This window comes from Xenopus tropicalis, chromosome 2 (genome assembly GCF_000004195.4).
Source record: "Xenopus tropicalis strain Nigerian chromosome 2, UCB_Xtro_10.0, whole genome shotgun sequence".
Lineage (NCBI taxonomy): Eukaryota > Metazoa > Chordata > Amphibia > Anura > Pipidae > Xenopus > Xenopus tropicalis.
In genome coordinates this window covers 14,490,994-14,515,128 of record NC_030678.2, presented here as the reverse complement: position 1 = coordinate 14,515,128, position 24,135 = coordinate 14,490,994, and the positions used below count along the sequence as shown (strand labels likewise).

At 42.6% G+C, this 24,135-nt stretch overlaps 1 protein-coding gene across 2 annotated transcripts in view; it reads left to right on the top strand.

Moving 5' to 3' along the window:
• rcan1 (regulator of calcineurin 1) overlaps nt 1-24,135 on the top strand; it is a 60,531-nt gene that overhangs the window by 30,627 nt on the left and 5,769 nt on the right. Inside the window, 2 exon segments of one of the 2 annotated variants that reach the window (NM_001005434.1) lie at nt 19,899-20,030; nt 23,914-24,087. In NM_001005434.1, the coding sequence (NP_001005434.1) occupies nt 19,944-20,030; nt 23,914-24,087 (261 nt within the window). In that variant the 5' untranslated portion in view covers nt 19,899-19,943. 2 annotated transcript variants of the gene reach the window in all.

The window sequence follows — 24,135 nt, the reverse complement described above, 5'->3', positions numbered from 1 at the left end:
CTAGGGGCGTGGCAGACAGGGAGATTAGTCGCCTGCGACAAATCAGTATCAGAAGGCTGGGTCTAGACTGGCTAGAATGTAAATCACTGGTGGGATGGCATACGCGGCGCCGAAATTGCCGAAGTTTCCTCTCAAGGCAATTTCGGCAAATCGCCGCGCTGCGTATGCCATCCCACTGGCGATTTACATTCTAGCCGGTGGGATAGCATTTTGGGGAGATTAGTCGCCCGCGACTAGGGGGATTTGTTGCGGGCAACTAATCTCCCCATCTGTCACGGCCCTTAAAGGAAATGTAACACTACATTTTTTAAAGTAAAAAAGCTATTCTACCCTGCACCAATAACTGCCCTATCCTGCACCAATAACTGCCCTACCCTGCACCAATAACTGCCCTATCCTGCACCAATAACTGCCCTATCCTGCACCAATAACTGCCCTATCCTGCACCAATAACTGCCCTATCCTGCAAACCCCTTAGTATTTTAAATGCTTTAATAGAAAATACCTGCTACGATACGGCGATACGGCGAAGGAAGGAGCAGCATCCACTATGCGACGATCGATTGATCAAGTCTAGCCTGACTCCTTCCTATACAGAAAGACGGCTAGACTCGATCAATCGATCCTCGCATAGTTGATGCCTGCTCCTTCCTTCTCCCTATCGGCTTAGTTCAATTGACAGGAAGCCAAGTTTTATTTGCCTAAATTCAGTTTTTTCAGTAATGGTGCCTGACAGTTTTTTTATTATAAGCTGAATGTGCTTAACTACATTTTTGCCCAATTTGTGGTTTGAATGCATGTTGTTTCCTTCTGAGCAGACGAGGGCCCTGCTATTATTAACGTATGTGAAAAGAACCCTTGCCCTCAGCTGCCTCAACTGGTTTGACTGGTTCCTAACACAGACATTGCCAGTCCTATAAAACAATCGGGCAGATTACCCTACGCTTACATTGGGAGGTAATTTCACGGCAGGAATTTTCCGACACGCTAGGTATCATTTGGTTTATTAGCTTAGTGCATTCATTTATAAACATTTATAATGAAATCATTTCAATTATGCAGGATGTGGATATCATACAGTCATGGCCAATAATATTGCACTTTTATTTCATCAACTCACAAATGACTATAAAGATTACAGAACTTACAGAACAATGGTTTTTGGTAACATATTTGTTGAAAAGCATAAGTGAAATGAGGTTCTTCCCATAGCAATGATTGGGCCTGTTACTGCAGATTGCTCCAGTTCTACCAGATGTGATGGTTGCCTTCTCCCAACTTTGGTTTTCCGTTATCTCTTTACAGTGGGATTTTGATCTGGACTCGTTGTTGGTCACTTCAGAAGAGACCAGCATTTTGTCTTTCACCAGTTAGTGGGGTTTTTCAAATGTGTCGGAGACCCAGCCTTCTGTTACTAGGCTCAGTATTGCACTCCAAACATGCCTTGGTAATGTTTCTGATTTAATACAGGTATAGGACCCATTATCCAGAATGCTCGGGACCAAGTTTATTCCGGATAAGGGGTCTTTCCGTAATTTGGATCTCCATACCTTAAGTCTACTAAAAAATCAATAAAACATTAATTAAACCCAGTAGGATTGTTTTTCATCCAATAAGGATTAATTATATCTTAGTTGGGATCAAGTACAGGTACTGTTTTATTATTACAGAGAAAAGGGAATCATTTAACCATTAAATAAACCCAATAGGGCTGTTCTGCCCCCAATAAGGGGTAATTATATCTTAGTTGGGATCAAGTACAGGTACTGTTTTATTATTACAGAGAAAAGGGAATCATTTAACCATTAAATAAACCCAATAGGGCTGTTCTGCCCCCAATAAGGGGTAATTATATCTTAGTTGGGATCAAGTACAGGTATTGTTTTATTATTACAGAGAAAAGGGAATCATTTAACCATTAAATAAACCCAATAGGGCTGTTCTGCCCCCAATAAGGGGTAATTATATCTTAGTTAGGATCAAGTACAGGTATTGTTTTATTATTACAGAGAAAAGGGAATCATATAACCATTAAATAAACCCAATAGGGCTGTTCTGCCCCCAATAAGGGGTAATTATATCTTAGTTGGGATCAAGTACAGGTACTGTTTTATCATTACAGAGAAAAAGGAAATCAGTTTTAAAATTCTGAATTATTTGATTAAAATGGAGTCTATTGGAGACAGGCTTTCCATAATTCGGAGCTTTCTGGATAATGGGTTTCCGGATAAGTGATCCCATACCTGTAATATAATAATAATACAGACACAAGGCACTTAGTTCCAAAGACAGCAAAGCAACCCCAAAACTAGATATTTGATTTTTCTTTGAAGGCTTTTATTTTTTTGTTTTGGCTCTCAATTAGCCTCATCTGCAGGACATTGTTTCAGAAGGATTATGGCTCGTTGAATGTGTGTTTGCTCATCTCTGGCAGCAGTGGGGTGTTCTGTGGTCCCCTGCCCTACAGCCCCCTCTTACTGAATTGGTAACAGGTGCTGTGAGTTGAGTCTGTTGGACCCCGCGTGTGTGTGCAGGTCAGCTTGAACTGATCAACATTCCCCCACCACAAATCAAACTATCCCTCTCTGCAAGGCTTGATCAGTTTTCCATATGTCCACATCCAGGGAAAGTGGCTACAGTGCAATGGACCTTAAACTTTTGATAGCATTGAATATGGTGGCTGAGCTGTCAACCAACCAACCAACCTTATTTCAAGTGTGAAGAGGAATTCAGGCCCAAAACACAGGACTGGATCATGATCTCCGTTATGACATGGGGTTGGTTGACAGCTCTGATGGTGGACACAGAAACATATCAATCTCCAGGGATGGAATTGGAGCCTTGAGGTTGTCCATGCTTCACTCTTACATGCTCAACTGCTCGCATAGTTTTCTGCTGTTCTTTATTGTCTCCATGATCATCGTGGTGCACACAGACAATAAATGGTTGACCGCGTTCTTCTTATTTTCTTTATCATTGGTGAGTTTCCTCTTAAAAGAGAATGACCTGCTGGAATAACTTGTAAATTGTGCCAATAATTGTGTCCATTTTAGAAAGTCTATGTGGAAATCAGATGAGGGCAGCACAGGAGGAACAAGGAAGGTAATAGCAATTGCTTGCGGAGGGGTTTTATAAAAACAATTTACAAGACCCCAATACTAACTAGATGCATACCAGACAAGCAGAACTCAAACAAATCAGTGCTGAATGGGTTACTTTGTGTGTCTGCGAGGCTATGGCAGGTTTCTCCAGAGCACTGGAAAGAAACCATGGGGGATTTCAGCACACAGGAAAATGTGGTCTTCATTTAGTAATTTCCATTGACTTTGTACATTTCAACTCTACACTGGTTCGTTAGAGAGGGGGGTTATTACTTTCTTCTGAAACTTCCAGCTTGTAGGAACCGCGTAATATTTTCTTGTGGCTTTTGGGTTATTAATGGAAAAAACGGTCACATGAAGTGACCATCATCTGGGCTTCTGTGTATGTTTCCTTTATCTCTGCACCTTTAGCCTCCTCCAATAATATCATTCTGTGCTTACTATTTATATTGTATTTGTTAGGGGTTATATTTTATTCTGCTTACAGAAGACTCAATTACATGGTGCTGTTGTTTTTTAAGGAATGGCTCAGTCAGCAGTATTAGGAAGCAATATGGCAAATCCTGCCGGGTACAGCTCTTTGAGATACTTGCACTGTGTGGCTGCAAAGGGAACGGCACACTAAGAGGGGATTATCTTCCTTAGAAAAACAAGTTTTTATATACGAGCTGGTAAATTTGGGCAAGAGAGGCTGCTGTGCCATATAGACCTTTGTCTTACTGAGAAGAATAGGATATTATACAGGTACCTGTACTTGATCCCAACTAAGATATAATTACCCCTTATTGGGGGCAGAACAGCCCTATTGGGTTTATTAAATGGTTAAATGATTCCCTTTTCTCTGTAATAATAAAACAGTACCTGTACTTGATCCCAACTAAGATATAATTACCCCTTATTGGGGGCAGAACAGCCCTATTGGGTTTATTTAATGGTTAAATGATTCCCTTTTCTCTGTAATAATAAAACAGTACCTGTACTTGATCCCAACTAAGATATAATTACCCCTTATTGGGGCAGAACAGCCCTATTGGGTTTATTTCATGGTTAAATGATTCCCTTTTCTCTGTAATAATAAAACAGTACCTGTACTTGATCCCAACTAAGATATAATTACCCCTTATTGGGGCAGAACAGCCCTATTGGGTTTATTTCATGGTTAAATGATTCCCTTTTCTCTGTAATAATAAAACAGTACCTGTACTTGATCCCAACTAAGATATAATTACCCCTTATTGGGGCAGAACAGCCCTATTGGGTTTATTTCATGGTTAAATGATTCCCTTTTCTCTGTAATAATAAAACAGTACTTGTACTTGATCCCAACTAAGATATAATTACCCCTTATTGGGGGCAGAACAGCCCTATTGGGTTTATTTAATGGTTAAATGATTCCTTTTTCTCTGTAATAATAAAACAGTACCTGTACTTGATCCCAACTAAGATATAATTACCCCTTATTGGGGGCAGAACAGCCCTATTGGGTTTATTAAATGGTTAAATGATTCCCTTTTCTCTGTAATAATAAAACAGTACCTGTACTTGATCCCAACTAAGATATAATTACCCCTTATTGGGGGCAGAACAGCCCTAGTGGGTTTATTCTGGATTCTGGACAACGGGTCCTATACCTGTATATATACAATAAACCACGTTCGCTTTGTGCCCATCACACTTGGTTCTGTTCATTCTGTAGCATTAACAGATGCTACTACTGTGTTTCTACAATAGACCCATGGACTTATACATTCATGTTTTTAGCTAATATTAATTAGCTAAAATCTTGATCTTCATATACAGTAGGTATTTCAGTATTTGATTTATAATAATATGGGGTTCACCAGTGGTGACCTGTGCTGATTTTTCTGACTTTCTCTCTGTCTTGCGTGTATGAATGAATATCTCCAGGTTGAGAATGACCTGCCAAAGTACCAGGTATACCCTATCCCCTATGTGGGACTATCCACACCAGCCCTTTCTTATTTCCTATTTAACTTATAATTCATTTGGCACTATCTTTATCTAATTGTTATGAGGGGTGAGCCTAGATGCCAGGTTCTTTGGGGGGCACCATGGGGACCAGTCTGACAGTGAATACTGTACTCCAGCTCTGGTAGTGAATTAGTCTCTCCTCTATAATTCACACTATGCTTTGTGAACAGTTGAATTGTTTTTTAATAACTTATTGTTATACATTTTTATAAATTGTTATAAAGAACGGTCCTCATTTCTATACAATGATTATATTTTTGATCATTCTAATTCCCCTTCCATATAGAAAAAAACAGTGCGTGTATATGCCATCTATTGTATTATTCAAGTTTTCCACCAACCTTCCATTCTCTGACCCACAATGGACCGGGCTATTATGCACGCAACTAATACTGGTAGTATTTTAGGGGAATGTTTTAACAGTTCTAGTAACCCATAGCAACCAATCAACAGGTAGCAGTTTTTAGTCTTTTGTTTAAAAGCAAACATCAGATTAGTTGCTATGGGTTACCAGAACTGGAGCACATTTTTATGTGTTACTACATTATCTTCTTTGTTTCATGAGCTGATCTGGTCACTGTATTTGTTTCTTGAATTGGCCAGTGTCTGCACAGCTTTTTATATAACTGAATCTCAAAAATGTTGATGGGAAGGAGCCAAACACATAACAAATCTCATCAGGGCTATTAATACCCTTTCCACAACATACACTTCCTTAATGCATAGGCTCCAACACGTACGACTAGACAGTGGAAAGGAATAAGCTAATCACGGCTCATCGCTCCCTGTTGCCACCTTTCCAAAAGTCCATCTACCTTTACAATGTCATGTCAGTCAGACCCATCCTACCCATACAAGGGGACTCCAGCATCCCCTCAGGCAACATCAAAGCTGCTGGGTGGAAGCCGGTGGAATATAAATAAAAAGTTGCTCAGAAAGAGGTAGCTGTGATGATAGGATTTGAAGTGAGAATTCCATGGCTCTTCATCGGGTGCTTAGGACAAACCCCATCACAGAGTAATGTAAAGATATGAAGCAGACATAGGCCGCTAAATATAGAGCAAAACTCGTTAAGGTATCTGGTTTCAACACTGACCTATGTTAGTAGTGTTAGACTCTGATGGGTAATGTGGAATTATGGTGCCCATGTAGAAGCAGCTCTATCACTTGGGTCTATGTGGGAATGGAGCTGCTAGCAGCCCTCGGGCCAATATTCAGTTCATAGCGAAGGTAAATGTAGGCCAACGGGAGAGGATTGCACCATGAAGCCAGTATGGTCGATGAAAGAATCTTCTGGTAGATATGTGTGGGGAGGGAGTCGAGGAGGGCCCATAAATAGGCTGAAAAGCTGCCGACTTGGTCTGAAGGTGTCGATTCAGTCATTAAAATCTGCCCCTGCATTGCCAGCTTTAGTTCAGTACAGTGACTAAGACTTAAGTATGAGGACAAATGTTGTAGTTCTTCCACCTGTCATACCAGCAGTAAAAAAAACAACTGGCTGCACAGTCGGGTTTGGGTGCTTCTCCGGCACAGGACAGAGCATGAGTCCAAAAGGCATGATATTAGTGGGGCACCAAATGTCCCTAAAAATGTCCAAATACTGAACCAAATCAAATGCCTAATTTGGGTGTTGAAATCTGAGCACAATCAACAAAACTGCCCCATCTATGCAGCCGGCCATAGTCACATGACGTTCAGTTATTTATTAACATTCAGCTTGAATTTCATGAGCTTTGTTATATATAATATATATATAATAATATATAATATAACTTTTTTATCAATTGGGAATTATTGCCCAACAATCTTGAGTTTAGGCAAAAGTTTTTCTGTGTTTTTTCAACTTTGGTTTTGTTCCCCCGTACTGATATATTTTTTTTGCGTTTTTTTACTTGTTTTTTTCTCCTGTATTTCTGCTATTTTCTTCTAATACCCCTTTTTAATTTTTACATGTTTTCCAGTTAAACAACCGTTTTATTTGGGGCTTTGTTAAGGCTATTGAAAATGCACATTTTTATGTAGAAATAAAGCAGGAAACAGGAGAAATAGAAAGGGCCCTTTGGGTTTTGGGTTTGGCTAAATATGAAATATTTGGTCAGGCCCAGACGGGCAATCAGTGGGTTCTGAGGGGCTGCTGTAAGATACCATAGCCCAGTGATCCCCAACCTCTTTTAAAGTTGTTCCTCATGAGGTGGGCATTTTTTTTTTTTTTTAAATCTCTGGCATAGGGACAAGTTTTGGAAGCCCAGAGACAGTTTTATTGCAATCAGAGCCTCCTGCAGTCCAGCCGTCCCCGTGGGGCTACCAAATAGCCAAGCACAGCCCTTATTTGGCACCCCCAATAAACTTTATCCATGCTTGTGTGGCTCCCCAACACTTTTTAAATCTGAATATGTATGTATGTATATATGTATGTATAACTTTATTTATAAAGTGCCACAAGGGTACGCAGCGCTGTACAATCTTACAATATACACAATTACACACAGGGAGGACAAGTGTTATAATAAATAAATACAATAAATATAAATAAATACACAGGGAATAAGTGCCATGAGGTATGAGACACAGTAGGAAGGAGGTCCCTGCCCTGTAGAGCTTACAATCTAAGTGGGTAATCTAATATGGCTCACAAGTTAAAAAAAGGCTGGGGATTCCTGCCCTAGACAAGTCACTATTTATTGGACTATTGGGCCTATTTTTGTCTATTATTTATCTCATTCCAGACCTGGATTTGGTAAAATGCTGAATTTGGTACATTCCTGTTCTGTGTATCCACCAGGAGGAGACACCTACTGCAATGCCGGCCATTGTTTCATGAAGTCAATTGATGATTTGTCTTCCAGGTGCTACAGAGTAGTCTCTTGGCTATTTGTGTCTGATCACCACAAGATGGGCTCCAGGCTGGACTAATGAATAGCCGCGGGGCCCCTAGGCTTAAATTATTCCTCTGGCACAGAATCATTTCACAGAAAATGCACCTTAATGTAACAGATGTTGCCGATGACTTTTTACAACTCAGTGCCGTTCTTTTCTTGTTAAAACTTGAGTTTTATTTATGCCCCCAGAGAGGGTTGAGTTTAATGACAGCGCTTTGTCTCTCCGTTCCTCACACATGAACTCCATTCCCAGCGCACTGTAAGGTCAGCAAAAGAAAGAAACATCTGCATATTTATCATTTTCAAATCGTCGGAAAAATGCCACACCCCACATGTGTGCGTTTAATTGCGCGGCTATGTACACACGAGTGAGGTCAGCTATTTCAAACGAGGACAAGATGCGAAACCTGCAATTGGGATCCAGAAATAAGCAGCTGGCGAAGCCGACTTGAGCAATTAAATAAATTATAAGGAACAAAGATGCCGGATTTAGAGCTTATGAAACGCTGCCATGAAACTGGTCAACTATAGAATATTTTCCAGAGTGTTTGGGTAATTATGTTAAACATAACCTTAGCGCACAGTGTATATCTCAGGAGTCTGGAGAAAAAAGGCCTTAAGGTGCTGAGTCTTTAGGTTATATGTAGGCACGGGCGCCATATTTGTTTTCAGCCTATTCTGAGTACAGGTATGGGATCCCTTATCTAGAAACCCGTTATCCAGAAAGCTCCGAATTACGGAATGCCCGTCTCCCATAGACTCCATTTTAATCAAATAATTCAGAATTTTAAAACTGATTTCCTTTTTCTCTGTAATAATAAAACAGTACCTGTACTTAATCCCAACTAAGAAATAATTACCCCTTATTGGGGGCAGAACAGCCCTATTGGGTTTATTTAATGGTTAAATGATTCCCTTTTCTCTGTAATAATAAAACAGTACCTGTACTTGATCCCAACTAAGATATAATTACCCCTTATTGGGGGCAGAACAGCCCTATCGGGTTTATTTAATGGTTAAATGATTCCCTTTTCTCTGTAATAATAAAACAGTACCTGTACTTGATCCCAACTAAGATATAATTACCCCTTATTGGGGGCAGAACAGCCCTATTGGGTTTATTTAATGGTTAAATGATTCCCTTTTCTCTGTAATAATAAAACAGTACCTGTACTTGATCCCAACTAAGATATAATTACCCCTTATTGGGGGCAGAACAGCCCTATTGGGTTTATTTAATGGTTAAATGATTCCCTTTTCTCTGTAATAATAAAACAGTACCTGTACTTGATCCCAACTAAGATATAAATAATCCTTATTGGATGCAAAACAATCCCATATGGTTTAATTAATGTTTTATTGATTCTTTAGTAGACTTAAGGTATGGCGATCCAAATTACAGAAAGACCCCTTATCCGGAATACCCTTGGTCCCAAGCATTCTGGATAATGGGTCCTATACCTGTACTTTGTGAATGGAAAGGCAGTCACTGAGGAGCTTATGGTAAAAGGAAAAAAAATAAAGCCCAGTTACAGTGATGGCACCAATGTGTGTGGGTTGTTTATGGGTTTTACCAGAGGGAAGGCAGGGCTTTTGCCTGGAGCCCTCAGAATCACAGGGGCCCCATGGGGGTGAAATGCTGATTAGAGTAAAAACAACATTATAGTATTTAACAGTCCTGAGATGTTTTTAGTATATACGTGAGGAATCTCCTGTCTGTAAGTTTGGAATTTTCATTACTGCCAGTAATCATCCCTGTCTCATAGTCACTGGGCTATTTAGCTCTAACAATGGTGGCCAAAACGAAGGAAAGGCTACGTATTGTGTGCCCTTACTGGTATTTATGGTTATGATGCTGTATATCTTGATGAGATAATCTGCTTCCTATTCATGGAACCATACGTCTGTTTCCTGGAGCAGCTTTTGCAAGATGCGTGTTTTTATTGTTAACAGTTTAGTTTGTGCGTAGTTTGGGGGTTAAAGCTTCTTATCAGCTTGGCCGGATACCACCCAGTTTATTCCAAATTGGTACCTCCAGAAATCCAGTAGTTCTACCAGCTGTCTGACCTGATCAGTGCTTGTTTTAAACAATACTGGCCCTCCATTCATATTAATTTACCACTGGTACACTTGTCGTCGGGTTGAGTGGCAGGAGAAGTGGACCAATAATCTAACTTCTCCTGACTAAAAGTGGCCATACCCCTAGGGCCAAACAATTAAATAAATATGGCGGGCATAGGTGCCATCAGACCAAGGATCACATCAGCGAGTCAATTCGGTCCCCAATCCAACAGAAAATCGAACCCGCCTGATTGAGAAATCTGCCCCTGTTTGGCCACTTTAACTGAAAGAGACTTTCCCAACCAAAGGAAGTTTTTTTTACAATCTGCACATATGGGATTGGCTGAGAAGTCATTAATTAGCATGTTCTTCAGGAATATTTCTTTGCTTGGCAGATCCATGGGATAACCATGGTATAATTATCCTATTGAAACAGTAAAGTTGGCCATACACGGGCCGATTGTAGCTGCTGATATCAGTCCCTCGGACCGATGCGGCAGCTTATCGGCCCGTGTAGGGGCAGGAACGAGGGGCATGCCCGACCGATATCTGGCCTGATATTGGCCAGATATCGATTGGGCAGGTTAAAAGATTTAGTCGGATCGGGGACCGCGTCAGCTCGTTGATGACTGCCCCATTGCCACCATTATAATTCGATCATTTGGCCCCAGGACCAAACGATCGAATTAGCTTACATGTTCCCCGTAGGTGGGGATATCGGGAGAAGATCCGCTCACTTGGCGACCTCGCCAAGCGAGCGGATCTTCATGTGTATGGCCACCTTTAGTGGTAGTACTGAAGACTGAAGGTGTCTGCTCAGTAGGCCCTGTAGCTCCTGGTTTATATTTATGGAGAAAACCCCAAAGAGAATAATAGGGCAAGAAATCCAAAAACTGCTCAATGAGCTGTAGCTGCCTGGTTATCAAGTTAGAGCCATCTTCCTCTTGCTCAGAGCAGACAGATTTCCAAATATTGCTGAATCTCTCCAAGGCCAATAGGTCCAATGGCTTCCCTCAGTTCTGGGGGACTTGCACATGCTGAATATTGTCATTTTCCTGGGGGAACTATTCCTCTGTACTTCTGAAGGGCCTCCCGTTGTAGAAAGAATGATCATGCTTGCTCCAATACATGGAAAACTACAATGACCAGAGAAGGATCCTTATTTATACAGGTGGTGCTATGACAAAATACACTTTCCCTGATTCACCTTAAAATGAAAATAGACAAGCCTATACTATGGGAGGATTCCTAGCAAACGGCTAGCTAACTTGTTTTGGGGCACCTGGGAATTGTAGTTTGACCACAGCAGGAGCACCATATTTTTCCTATCCTACTCTTATGTTGGAAACGCCCAAGCTAGGTGCTAAGTGGAGATCATTTACTTTGTTACACAACACTAGTGAATAAGCCTTAGACCATCCACCCATGACTCCCTAGCGGAGACAATATGGCTTCCCTCTGACAACATGGCTGAGCCAATGTAATGGAACATATTTGGAGAGATGCCTTGTAGACAGCTATAATTATAAAGGTTGTTTGGCTGCATGTATCTTCCAAACAGATACAGCAAATTTTTCTGATGATGTTGCACTTGTAATTACTGTGAGACAGGTACAATTTAGTAATTGAAATGTCTGCCGTTAGTCTGTTTTTATAAAGTTATCATTAGTTGTGTGCAAGAGGCTTTGCTTGAAGTGCGGATAATCAGTTTTTAGTCTCGCAGATGTTTGGTACTAGTGACCCACAACTGTACCCTCTGCCTTCAGATTTTTGGAGGGGCTCTAACTTTATTTTCCTAGAAACAGGGTTCTGTTGGTTCTTTATAACTGGTTGGAATGGGTTATGTACGTAAACAACATCAGTTTGTTCAGACACACTGGGTTATGTTATAAAACAGTGGTTCCCTTTAATACTGTTCCTCATGTTGTGGTGACCCCCAGCCATAAAATTATTCCTAAGACCATCGGAAATATGATGGTCTTAGGCTACCCCTATGAACGACCCCCAAAGGGGTCCCGACCCACAGGTTGAGAACTGCTGTTAGAAAGGTTCACTCTAGTGTAGTAATGCATAGTAACTAATCCTGTCTGCTGTATTTCTGTAACTCTACAGCGCCAATACCAGTGGGTTGCAAACATGGCTGCCTGCGTAGCCGCCATAGCTAGTCTTTGTACAGCAGCACCTACACAGAGTCCCCTGGGAACATGACATTTTCTTATTGGATTGATGCTGATACAGTTGTAAAATGTCTGATATTCTGGGCATGACAATTAGTTTTGTCCAAAAATGTGGATTTTTGAAACATCCCAAATTTCCTGGCCTGACTCAATGAGGTGGCTAAATAAGTGATTTTTCTGTGAAACGGGTTCCAGAAATATTTTTTCACAGGGTTTTTTTTTTTGCTGCTTTGTTCTCCAGGTGGACTTGTGTATGTAAGATGGATCAGGGGAGGAGGAAGGGCCACATTTTTATATAGGTATCTGTGTGTCTGTGCCTAGGGCAGCAGATTTAGGGGGACCTATACAAAAATAAAGAAATGCAAGATTAATTAAAAATCCCCCCCCCCACAAGGGTCATGATTTGGTCCGATGCCTACGGCAGCACCAGATGAATATAGATCCAGTCACAAAGTAGGGGTGCGAGTCCAAAGTTGGATGGGAGTTCCCAGGGCCCACCGGGTACCCAACTCAAGGGTCCACCACTCAGCAACCGCCGTGCCCCACTTCACTGCGCTACTTACTGAGCTGTTAAAATGAAAGATTACTGTGCGTTCCACTGTGCACAGCCATCTTTCATTTTTTAACAGCACAGTATGGAGTGGGGTGGCTGGTTTGCAGGCAAGTGGCAGGGTTGGGGTCCCACCGGGTTATTTTTCCTGGTAGCCCAGTGGGCCAGTCCAACCCTACTTGTGTCTATCATTTCTGGCCTATGATTCTGGTAGTGGGATTCCAGCAGCTACGTTGTATTGTAACATATATCAGCTACCAATATCAATAACACATTTTCTAAAACTGAGTTTTTTAATTAAATACAAGATAAAGTTGGGGGGTACTGCATTTTACACAGCATTGCTTGTGGATTCACATGATATTTGTTTTGGCTCAAGGCCTGGGCTGTGCCTTATATTATTGTGCCAATCAGTCTTCTTTATTTGCTCACTTATTATCAGGCTATTGCCTTATTCATGATGTAATGGTGCTTGATGCAATGTTGTTCTAGGGGGTGGGTTCCTTAAGCAATGGATGGGTTCATGGACTTATTGGCTAATTCCACAGAATCCCATAGCATGAAATAAGATTTATCTCCTAGGAACCGCAGCGCTCGGCTCACAGCACACATCAGCAATGAATATTTCCTACCGGCGGAGCTCAGTTAGTGCTGCGTATAACATCTCTCACTTATATAACAGCAGGAAGGAAGCTTTGTTTTCCCAGAGACAGAATTACAGGAAGGAAATGCTTAAAAAAGTAAATCTCAATGGCTCTCATTCCAGAAAATATGCAGAGAATTTGTGCAATTCATATGCAATCAGCTGCATTTTACTGCAATTTGTGATATTCTGGGCATTGTGGATTTCCCCCTGTACTTTTACCTTGAATATACCTTATCCTCAGCTATGTTAGAAGCATTGTATCGTTATTTATTGTGCTGCAGTTACCAAAGTTTAAAAGATATGTATGTGTTTCAGTGTGAATAAAAGGATAATCAAAATATAACCAATTTTGCCTCTGCCACATTAGTGCTGTAAACCTTCCAAGCTGGGAAGGCTCACTTTTTGTCTGCAAGGTCTCTAATAAAGATCTTTGGGCAGATATCTGTCGGAGGGGCCCAAGCACGAGCAGAGAAGCTGCTGACATAGGGCCGAACTGCTTTAAAGGAAAACTATACCCCCAGAATGATTATACTGATTGCCTATTAAAGAATCTCGTCAAACTAGAATATATATATATATATATATATATATATATATATATATCAGTAAATATTGCCTTTTTACATCCTTTCCCTTAAGCCGCCATTTAGGGAGGTGCTGTGTGTTCCCTCAGAGATCAGCTGACAGGAAGTAATGTAACAGGAAGTAGTGTGGGAGCAAAAGGCAGAACTGTGTACATTCATTGGCTGATATAACCCTTTTCTCTGTAATAATAAAACAGTACCTGTACTTGATCCCAACTAAGATATAATTACCCCTTATTGGGGCAGAACAGTCCTATTGGGTTTATTTCGTGGTTAAATGATTCCCTTTTCTCTGTAATAATAAAACAGTACCTGTACTTGATCCCAACTAAGATATAATTACCCCTTATTGGGGGCAGAACAGTCCTATTGGGTTTATTTAATGGTTAAATGATTCCCTTTTCTCTGTAATAATAAAACATTACCTGTACTTGATCCCAACTAAGATATAATTACCCCTTATTGGGGGCAGAACAGCCCTATTGGGTTTATTTAATGGTTAAATGATTCCCTTTTCTCTGTAATAATAAAACAGTACCTGTACTTGATCCCAGCTAAGATGTAATTAATCCTTATTGAAGGGAAAACAAACCTATTGGGTTTATTCAGTATTTAAATTATTTTTAGCAGACTAAAGAGACCCAAATTTTGGAAAGATCCCTTATCTGGAATACCCCGGGTCCCGAGCATTCTAGATAACTGGTCCCATACCTATAGTAACTTTTTACCCCAGAGTTCATTACTGCAGCTTATTATTACATGTATATAAGTGGCATTTGTGGGAGACATTCAGGGTAACCTTCCCACAATGCTCAGTGCCACGATCTGTCAGTTTGTTTGTTTGTAGCCAGTCCTTATCTTGGGACAGTGTTTACTGCCTGGAGGGAAATGCTGTTTTTTGTGATCAGACAATAAACTGTAGCCTGTTGGCGCCTGAAGTATAAATATTTGCTCTACGTTTGGGTATATTGTATTCCTGAAAGGTACCAGGCTAAACCGGCCAAGGAATTAGCTGCAGAGATGAAGAATGTCCAACCTTTATCCTCTTGCTGTGTGACACCCCCTGAGCTAAACAGGCTGTTCATCTTTAAATTAATGTTTAGTATGAAATAGAGTCAGAGACCATTTGCAATTGGTTTTCATTTTTTATTATTTTTTGTGGCTTTCCAGTTATTTACAGCTCTCCAGATGGGAATTTCAGCAGCTTTGTAGTTGCTAGGGTCTTGTTTACCTTAGCAACCAGTGGTTTGAATGGGAGACTGGAACATGAATTTGATAAAGAATAGAAAGTAATAATAATAATAATAACAACAACAAATTTGTAAGCTCACAAAGCCATAGTTGCTTGGTGTCTGGGTCAGTGACTGCACATTGTATGTATGGGTACACTTTCCAGCCAAGGAAGTACGGCTGACTGGTAAGGTGGCTCAGTATAAGAGCCATGGCTTCAGAAAGGCAATGTGATTGTAGCGTTTCTTCCAAGAGCTTACAATCTGCCATACATTAATAGAGTGGATGAGTTCACACACCGAGGCACCAGGCATTCCAGTGGGATCGCTGCAGACATAGCAAATGATCACTCCATTAACCCCAGAAATGCCAGGTAAAGCACTGCAGAAATGGACAACAAGCACAACAAGCACCTAGAGAAGCCAGTAAGATCACTGCAGAATTAGACAGATCGAAAACATTATCGCAAGCTTTTATTCTTTTCCAGTTCTCGTGTGCTGCTAGTCTCTCTGCCTCCCTCTCCATAGCTCAGTGATCCCCAACCAGTGGCTCAGGGGCAACATGTTGCTCACCAACCCCTTGGATGTTGCTCCCAGTGGCCTCAAAGCAGGGAGTTATTTTTGAATTCCTGACTTGGGGGCAAGTTTTGGTTGAATAAAAACAAGATTTCCTACCAAATAAAGCCCCCTGTAAGCTGATAGTGTGCATAGAGGCCCCTAATAGCCAATCACAGCCCTTATTTGGCTCCTCCATGAACTTTTATGGCTCCTCCATGAACTTTTATGGTTGCTCTCCAAGTCTTTTTACATTTGACTGTGGCTCACGAGTTAGAAAGGTTGGGGATCCCTGCTGTAGCTGAATGGCAGTAAAAAAAATCCAAGATGACCATGTATTCCACAGTGGCACGTGCGTCCATCTTAGATTTTTCTCCAAAACTTTAAAACAACTATTGCCACATGTACCCTGTAAGTGCCAGCAAGCCCCAAATCATGCCTTGAATGCCTGAGAGAGGTCATGAAATTCACAAGCCCCCCCACCACAGTCCCTGCTGCCCCCATTAGTGATTGCCCTGTCAGACCTGGACTGGGAGTCAAAATAGGCCCAGGCATTTTAGGTACACAGAGGCCCAAACAGCCCCCCAGCCCAATAAATAGTGAGTGTCTGTGGCACCTTACAGCCCCCTGGCATTCCCAGTACCCAGAGGCACAAACAGCCCCCCCCCAGCCCAATAAATAGTGACTGTCTGTGGCATCTTACAGCCCCCTGGCATTCCCAGTACCCAGAGGCACAAACAGCCCCCCCCCAGCCCAATAAATAGTGAGTGTCTGTGGCACCTTACAGCAGCCCCTCTGGCATTCCCAGTACCCAGAGGCACAAACAGCCCCCCAGCCCAATAAATAGTGACTGTCTGTGGCACCTTACAGCCCCCCTGGCATTCCCAGTACCCAGAGGCACAAACAGCCCCCCCCCAGCCCAATAAATATTGACTGTCTATGGCATCTTACAGCAGCCCCACTGGCATTTGCCGGACTCTATGCTCCAGGTTGCTAGGGGCCCAGGCCCAGACTGGCAAACTTTGCACCTGTTGTTACATTCTACCTTGTTTACTGGAAATAGTTAAAACATGTTAAAATATAGATGGAAAATGTTCTTATGATCATTTTCTGCACTATTTATACCAGTTTCTTGTCTTACCAACAGCCCCCTGCCCACACCGGTCCAGGCCAGTTATCCCACAGAGACGGCCGGCGTCCCAGAACCCATTGTTTGATGTTTGTTACAAGTCAGAGCTGGATCCTGCCATTAAGTCACTGTTTCTGAGGCGGAACAGCTTTGGCTAAATAGAAAGTTACTTCTCTGGGCTGTTATGTAAATACCCCACGTTAGGTAAGGGTGAGATCTAATCTGCAGTGTTCCTTGGAAAGGAATTAAAGCTTCTTTTTCTAACTCACTGCTGTTTGCTGTTCCAAAGAAAGTTTTGTTTTCCATACTTTAAGAGGTACATGTCCAAATAAATCTGTATCCGGCTCCCTGCAGAACTGGGCCAGTGGCGCCATGAGATTATATAACATACAGTGCAATCCTGCCCTAATCTTGCAGGCACCCTACCTCTTATGGCAACTTGTTTTGTTGATGAAATCAGCTATACTGGCACACTGGTACTAGCAGCTACACTGGCACACTGGTACTAGCAGCTACACTGGCACACTGGTAGTAGCACCTACACTGGCACACTGGTACTAGCAGCTACACTGGTAGCAGCTACACTGGCACTAGCAGCTACACTGGCACACTGGTACTTGCAGCTACACTGGCACACTGGTACTAGCAGCTACACTGGCACACTGGTACTAGCAGCTACACTGGCACACTGGTACTAGCAGCTACACTGGCACACTGGTAGTAGCACCTACACTGGCACACTGGTACTAGCAGCTACACTGGCACACTGGTAGTAGCACCTACACTGGCACACTGGTACTAGCAGCTACACTGGCACACTGGTACTAGCAGCTACACTTTCACACTGGTAGTAGCACCTACACTGGCACACTGGTACTAGCAGCTACACTGGTAGCAGCTACACTGGCACTAGCAGCTACACTGGCACACTGGTACTTGCAGCTACACTGGCACACTGGTACTTGCAGCTACACTGGCACACTGGTACTTGCAGCTACACTGGCACACTGGTACTAGCAGCTACATTGGCACACTGGTACTTGCAGCTACACTGGTACTAGAAACTACACTTTACACAGGGACCAAAAACATGGCGGATGGCACTTATTTTTTGCACTTTGTTCCCAGCCATCGAATTGAGCCCTTTTGCCTGTTTGAGTGAATGTCAGTGTGGATATTTGCAATGTTCTAGAGGTAAACAGGAACTGGGGGCCAATATGTTTATCCTCATTAATGAGCAGATAAAACAGTTATGCAGGGCTATTACTACTAGACAATGCAAGGCAAACACTGTTATTGCTCCCTGCAGATAATTCTATGCCATGTAATCCTTTTATCTCTTCTTATCTAAGAAGCTCTGAAGCATTGTAACTCAGATATCTATAGAACAATGGCAACGGCTGCAGATTGGAGATGTGTGTGTGTATAGGTGTACCTGCCGGATTGGGGGTGTTTATTTGTGCCCTGGGTACCCCTGGAACTATAGCAGGGTGACTGTTACCCCAATGTTTCTATATATCTGTAACCTTGTTATGGGCTAAGGGGCCCCAACCTGAAGGCCAGTTAGGGGGGGATTTGGGGTGAGTGCTTATTTGTGCCCTGGGTACCCCTGGAACTATAGCAGGGTGACTGTTACCCCAATGTTTCTATATATCTGTAACCTTGTTATGGGCTAAGGGGGCCCAGCCTGAAGGCCAGTTAGGGGGGGATTTGGGGTGAGTGCTTATTTGTGCCCTGGGTACCCCTGGAACTATAGCAGGGTGACTGTTACCCCAATGTTTCTATATATCTGTAACCTTGTTATGGGCTAAGGGGCCCCAACCTGAAGGCCAGTTAGGGGGGGATTTGGGGTGAGTGCTTATTTGTGCCCTGGGTACCCCTGGAACTATAGCAGGGTGACTGTTACCCCAATGTTTCTATATATCTGTAACCTTGTTATGGGCTAAGGGGGCCCAGCCTGAAGGCCAGTTAGGGGGGGATTTGGGGTGAGTGCTTATTTGTGCCCTGGGTACCCCTGGAACTATAGCAGGGTGACTGTTACCCCAATGTTTCTATATATCTGTAACCTTGTTATGAGCTAAGGGGGCCCAGCCTGAAGGCCAGTTAGGGGGGATTTGGGGTGAGTGCTTATTTGTGCCCTGGGTACCCCTGGAACTATAGCGGGGTGACTGTTACCCCAATGTTTCTATATATCTGTAACCTTGTTATGAGCTAAGGGGGCCCAGCCTGAAGGCCAGTTAGGGGGGGATTTGGGGTGAGTGCTTATTTGTGCCCTGGGTACCCCTGGAACTATAGGGGGGTGACTGTTACCCCAACGTTTCTATATATCTGTAACCTTGTTATGAGCTAAGGGGGCCCAGCCTGAAGGCCAGTTAGGGGGGGATTTGGGGTGAATGCTTATTTGTGCCCTGGGTACAACTATTCTCTCTGTGTGACATTACCCTTAGCCATTTGATCTTTTGTTTTCCTATTATTAAAGTTCTCCTTTTGCCTTCAGATAATGCTGAACAATCAGTTATTTTGTGATGATTGTGACTGTTTAGTTCCTGACAGGCTGAAGTGGCCCTCGCAGATAGGAATGGTTAAGGCTCAGGCCCCACCTGCAGTAACATTTTCCATCTTGAGACCGGCCGGAGAGCAGAGCGCATGTAGTGTGCGACTGCTGAATAGAATTACTAGCAGTGGAAACTATGCAGTAAGAGTTCTTGATAAAGCTGCAGCTATGCAAAACTCAGCTGTTTTTTCCATTCTCCAAAGCAGAGAGAGAAAAAAAGGCCAAGAGAATTAGCATAGGGAAAGTGAGTAATGCTGACGTCAGCCCAGGGTACAGAGCCCCCGGTGGCTGCTTGGCAGCACTGCTCACACTTCAGCTCAGGAATTTGCCTCCCTATTGGCCCAGAAGTGAATAAGTTACCCCGGGAGGGAGGGGCAAGGCCGGCTGCTTTATAAACACACGTGAGCGTTAGCTCAGCTTTCTTAAAAACTCAAGCGCTCACAGAACCTCAACAGCTGCCTTGGCTTAGAGATATCAGCCGTAACCATGCACTTCAGGAACCTGAACTACAGCTTCGCCTCTCTGGTAGCCTGTGTGGCCGAGACCGAGCTCTTCTATCAGAGTGAAGCCAGGGTAAGCCTATGGGAATTACAGCTTTACTTATTGTGATGGCTTGCTGCTGGCTGTGCTGCACTCTCTGTGGGTAAGCAGCCATGACAATGTGTGTGTGTGCCGCAGCATCAAGCTCTTTATTTGCAACTACATTTCCCAGCAGCACCCTTCATCCTATGGGTGAAGACACACACTGCTACTATAGTAGCAGCTACTTGTTGTGGCTACAGAAACAGACAGTGCTGATCATTTACTGATAATTGTCTCTACATGTGTTTTAGCAGAGGCAATTCTATTTGTCAGGGGAAATGGCAGGGGATTTTCTGGAGTTTAGTAGCCGTGAAAAAGTAGCTGCTACTGAGTAGCTCAGTGTCTTCACCCTTAGTCTGTCAGGTGCTGCTGGGAGATATCTAAATAGACAGTTTAAAAAATGCAGTCTTACTGCTTCTGTTCTGGGCAGAATAGGTTTGCTTGATAGTATTGATCGTAAGCTCTTATGGGCATAATGTTTACTGTGTCTATGGGATGTTGCTAAGTCCTGTATTTACTCATGTCTGCACTTGCAGATTGATAATTATTTTGGTTATTGGGAGTATTAAGGGTTGGCGGTGCTTGTGGTATTATGTACCATGCATTCATACTGAATCAGCGAGTAATTACAGATGGAGTCGGTTGTACAAAACTGTGTATGTTTGGAGCCGGCGCGTGTGAATGCATTGCCTGGCACTGCCAATGGGCCGTATTTCTGAGCGCCAAGCTTTGCATGCTGTATTCTATCCTCTTAAAGGGACATTACCTGATTTTGTATACTCCATATAAACCAGTAAGTGATACCTGCTGCAGTGTCTACCTAAATTCAGTGGCTTATATTCTGCAATAACCTGGGTAATGCAACTATGTTCAAGGTTGCAGCCCCCAAACTTCTAAACCCCCGGTCTCTATGTAGAACTGAAAGCCCATTTTTCTATAGGGGGACCGACAAGACACATAAAGATACTAGTAGCGGCTACTAAAACAGACAATGCTGATCATTTACTGATAATTGTCTCTACGTGTGTTTTAGCAGGGGCAATTCTCGGTGTTGTCTATGGCAGGGGATTTTGTGGGGTTTAGTAGCTGTTATGCTTTAGGGTGAAGAACAGGAACAGCACCTCTTGTCTTTGTAGATTAAAATGCCTTTATTGCAACATTTTGCAATTGATAAAAGCTTGATAAAAGGTCTTGTGACCTGAAACGCTGCTGCTGCTATTGTTGTTTGCCCCCAAAAAAATGTTGCAATAAAGGCATTTTAATCTACAAAGACAAGAGGTGCTGTTCCTGTTCTTCTGTACCTGGATGTGCCGATGGAAAGTGGCCATTGGGGAACCTGCATTACTTCTAACTAATCACAAGGCTTGGTGCTGACTACTACTCTCCAAAATGCTTTAGGGTGAAGACACACAGAGCTACTTAGTAGCAGCTACTTTTTCACTGCTACTAAACACCAGAAAATCCCCTGCCATAGACAATAATGAGAATTGCCTCTGCTAAAACACACAGAGACAGTTATCAGTAAATGATCTGCATTGTCTGTTTCTGTAGCCACGACAAGTAGCTGCTACTAGTAGCTCTGTGTGTCTTCAGCCTTTAACTTTATCACTGCCACATCTTTATACTTCCAGGATATTGTATGGAGTCACTAGATTGTATGCGCCGGCTGTGATATACTAGGGGAATGTGGTCTTTAACTGATAAATATGTTACTGCCTAAATCCGCTTTCAGAGTTGCTTCTCATCCCTAGCAGCTTGCTTATTGATTTTGGTCTATTGACATGAGTGCAACTGGACAGACTCCCCATATAATCAACCCCACAGGTCACAGCGGTGCTTTCCAGGAACCTGCACTTTCCCAGGCCCTAATTTTTATATTTACTGACTGACATCTCGCCATATATCCTGCATAATTGGTTGAATATTTGTAATATTATGCTATCACATAAGTGAAGTGGAAAATTTACAGTGCAAAGTGCAGCAGAACATGCCCACAACTTTATAAACAAACAGTCATAATGCGTTATTTGATATGGAACACAATATTCAGAAATATTGCAGATTATTATGTAGTGTGGGGCCCTCTGCTGGAACATTACTGAAATGCATTTTGTTTAAAGTGAAGGGACAACTATGGAGTTTGTAATCAGGGCTGGGTAAAAAGTGTATTTGCTATATAACTCCCAGCATCCTGTAATAAAGGGGCCACCTGAGTTTAATAGTTTCCCCATAAGGATGAGATTTGGTTATGGGCTAAGGGGGCCCAGCCTGAAGGCCAGTTAGGGGGGGATTTGGGGTGAGTGCTTATTTGTGCCCTGGGTACCCCTGGAACTATAGCAGGGTGACTGTTACCCCAATGTTTCTATATATCTGTAACCTTGTTATGGGCTAAGGGGGCCCAGCCTGAAGGCCAGTTAGGGGGGGATTTGGGGTGAGTGCTTATTTGTGCCCTGGGTACCCCTGGAACTATAGCAGGGTTACTGTTACCCCAATGTTTCTATATATCTGTAACCTTGTTGTGGGCTAAGGGGGCCCAGCCTGAAGGCCAGTTAGGGGGGGATTTGGGGTGAGTGCTTATTTGTGCCCTGGGTACCCCTGGAACTATAACAGGGTGACTGTTACCCCAATGTTTCTATGTTATATGTAACCTTGTTATGAGAGTATGTGTAAGTCCTGACTGAATGATGTATAACAAATAGTAGATTTAAAAAGAATTGGATGTTACCCCCTGGCATGTTGTTCCATTGGCTGTTTGCAGTGAGGTGAATAGACTACACACTGAGCATTATTAGGTTAATGAATGTGACCGTGTGTGTGTTGCTGAGTTTGCATGTACAGAGAGCTTTGTATATACACAATTTGCTTATTATGTACAGGGCTCATGTACAAAATGGATTTTCCCTCCCAGCATTTAGGACATTCTGTCTTGGCAATATCAGTTTCATAGAACAGTCTCGGTCTGTGCAGGGATTCTTGGCTGATGGGAATTTTTTTTCAGTATTTAGTACGACATTCTTTCCACGGTGCAACAGTCTCAGCTGTTTTTCCTTTCCAAGAAGGAAAATGACAGCTGCTCCGCTGGAAAATATACTAATTTACTGTACCCAGTCTACATAGAAATTTGTCATCACCTCTTTAAATAAGTAGAAATTTGGGGCTGCAGTGATTTATGTGGCTCAGAACCCCCTCTGTAGGATCCCGGGGTAAATAAAGCTACAGATTTAGCCTTAGCGCAGACTCGCTGGGAGGGCACTTTACAAGTTACATGAAATTGGCAGTTGCTTTATTGGGAACATGTGTTGCTGAATGCCGTTATGTTCAGGTTACTGAGCAATCACTATTGGAGTTTCCGAACACTTCTGACCTATCAGAAATTATAGGCCCCATAATACTTATTTACAGTGGCCGTACACGCTGCAATCCACTCATTTGCCACCAAACGAGTAGATTTTCTCACAATATGCCCACCTAAGGTGGCTGATATCGGGCTAATTCGATGTAATCGCCCTAGGGCCAAACGATTGAATTAAAACGGTGTGCATAGGCGCAGTCGGACCGAGGGCCACATTAACAAGCCGACGTAATGGAGAACCAAACCTGCCCGATCGACACCTGGCTGATTTTCAGGCAGATATCCATTGGAGAGGGATGCCCATACACGGGCACATAAGCTGCCCAATCAGTCTAAAGTACTGAATACTGCCTGGGTATGGCCTCCTTTAGTAAGGTTCTACCCCCAGGGGGGCAGTATTCAGAGGAAATTGTGTATTTTTGTGTGTTTTTTATATAGTGGTGGTTAATGTAAATGTGTAAAATCCCCATAAATACGTCCATGTTGTCCTAATCTTTTTCATAAATTTGTTTTGATTTCCAGACAAAATTTGAATCGCTCTTTAAGGCCTACGACAAGGAAGCCACCTTTCAGTATTTTAAGAGCTTCAAGCGGGTGAGGATCAACTTTAGCAATCCCATCTCTGCGGCCGAGGCCAGGATCCAGCTGCACAAAACCGAGTTCCTGGGGAAGGAGATCAAGTTATATTTTGCTCAGGTGAGCTCAGCTTCTCGGTTTAGCAAATATTTGTATGGACATGAAATG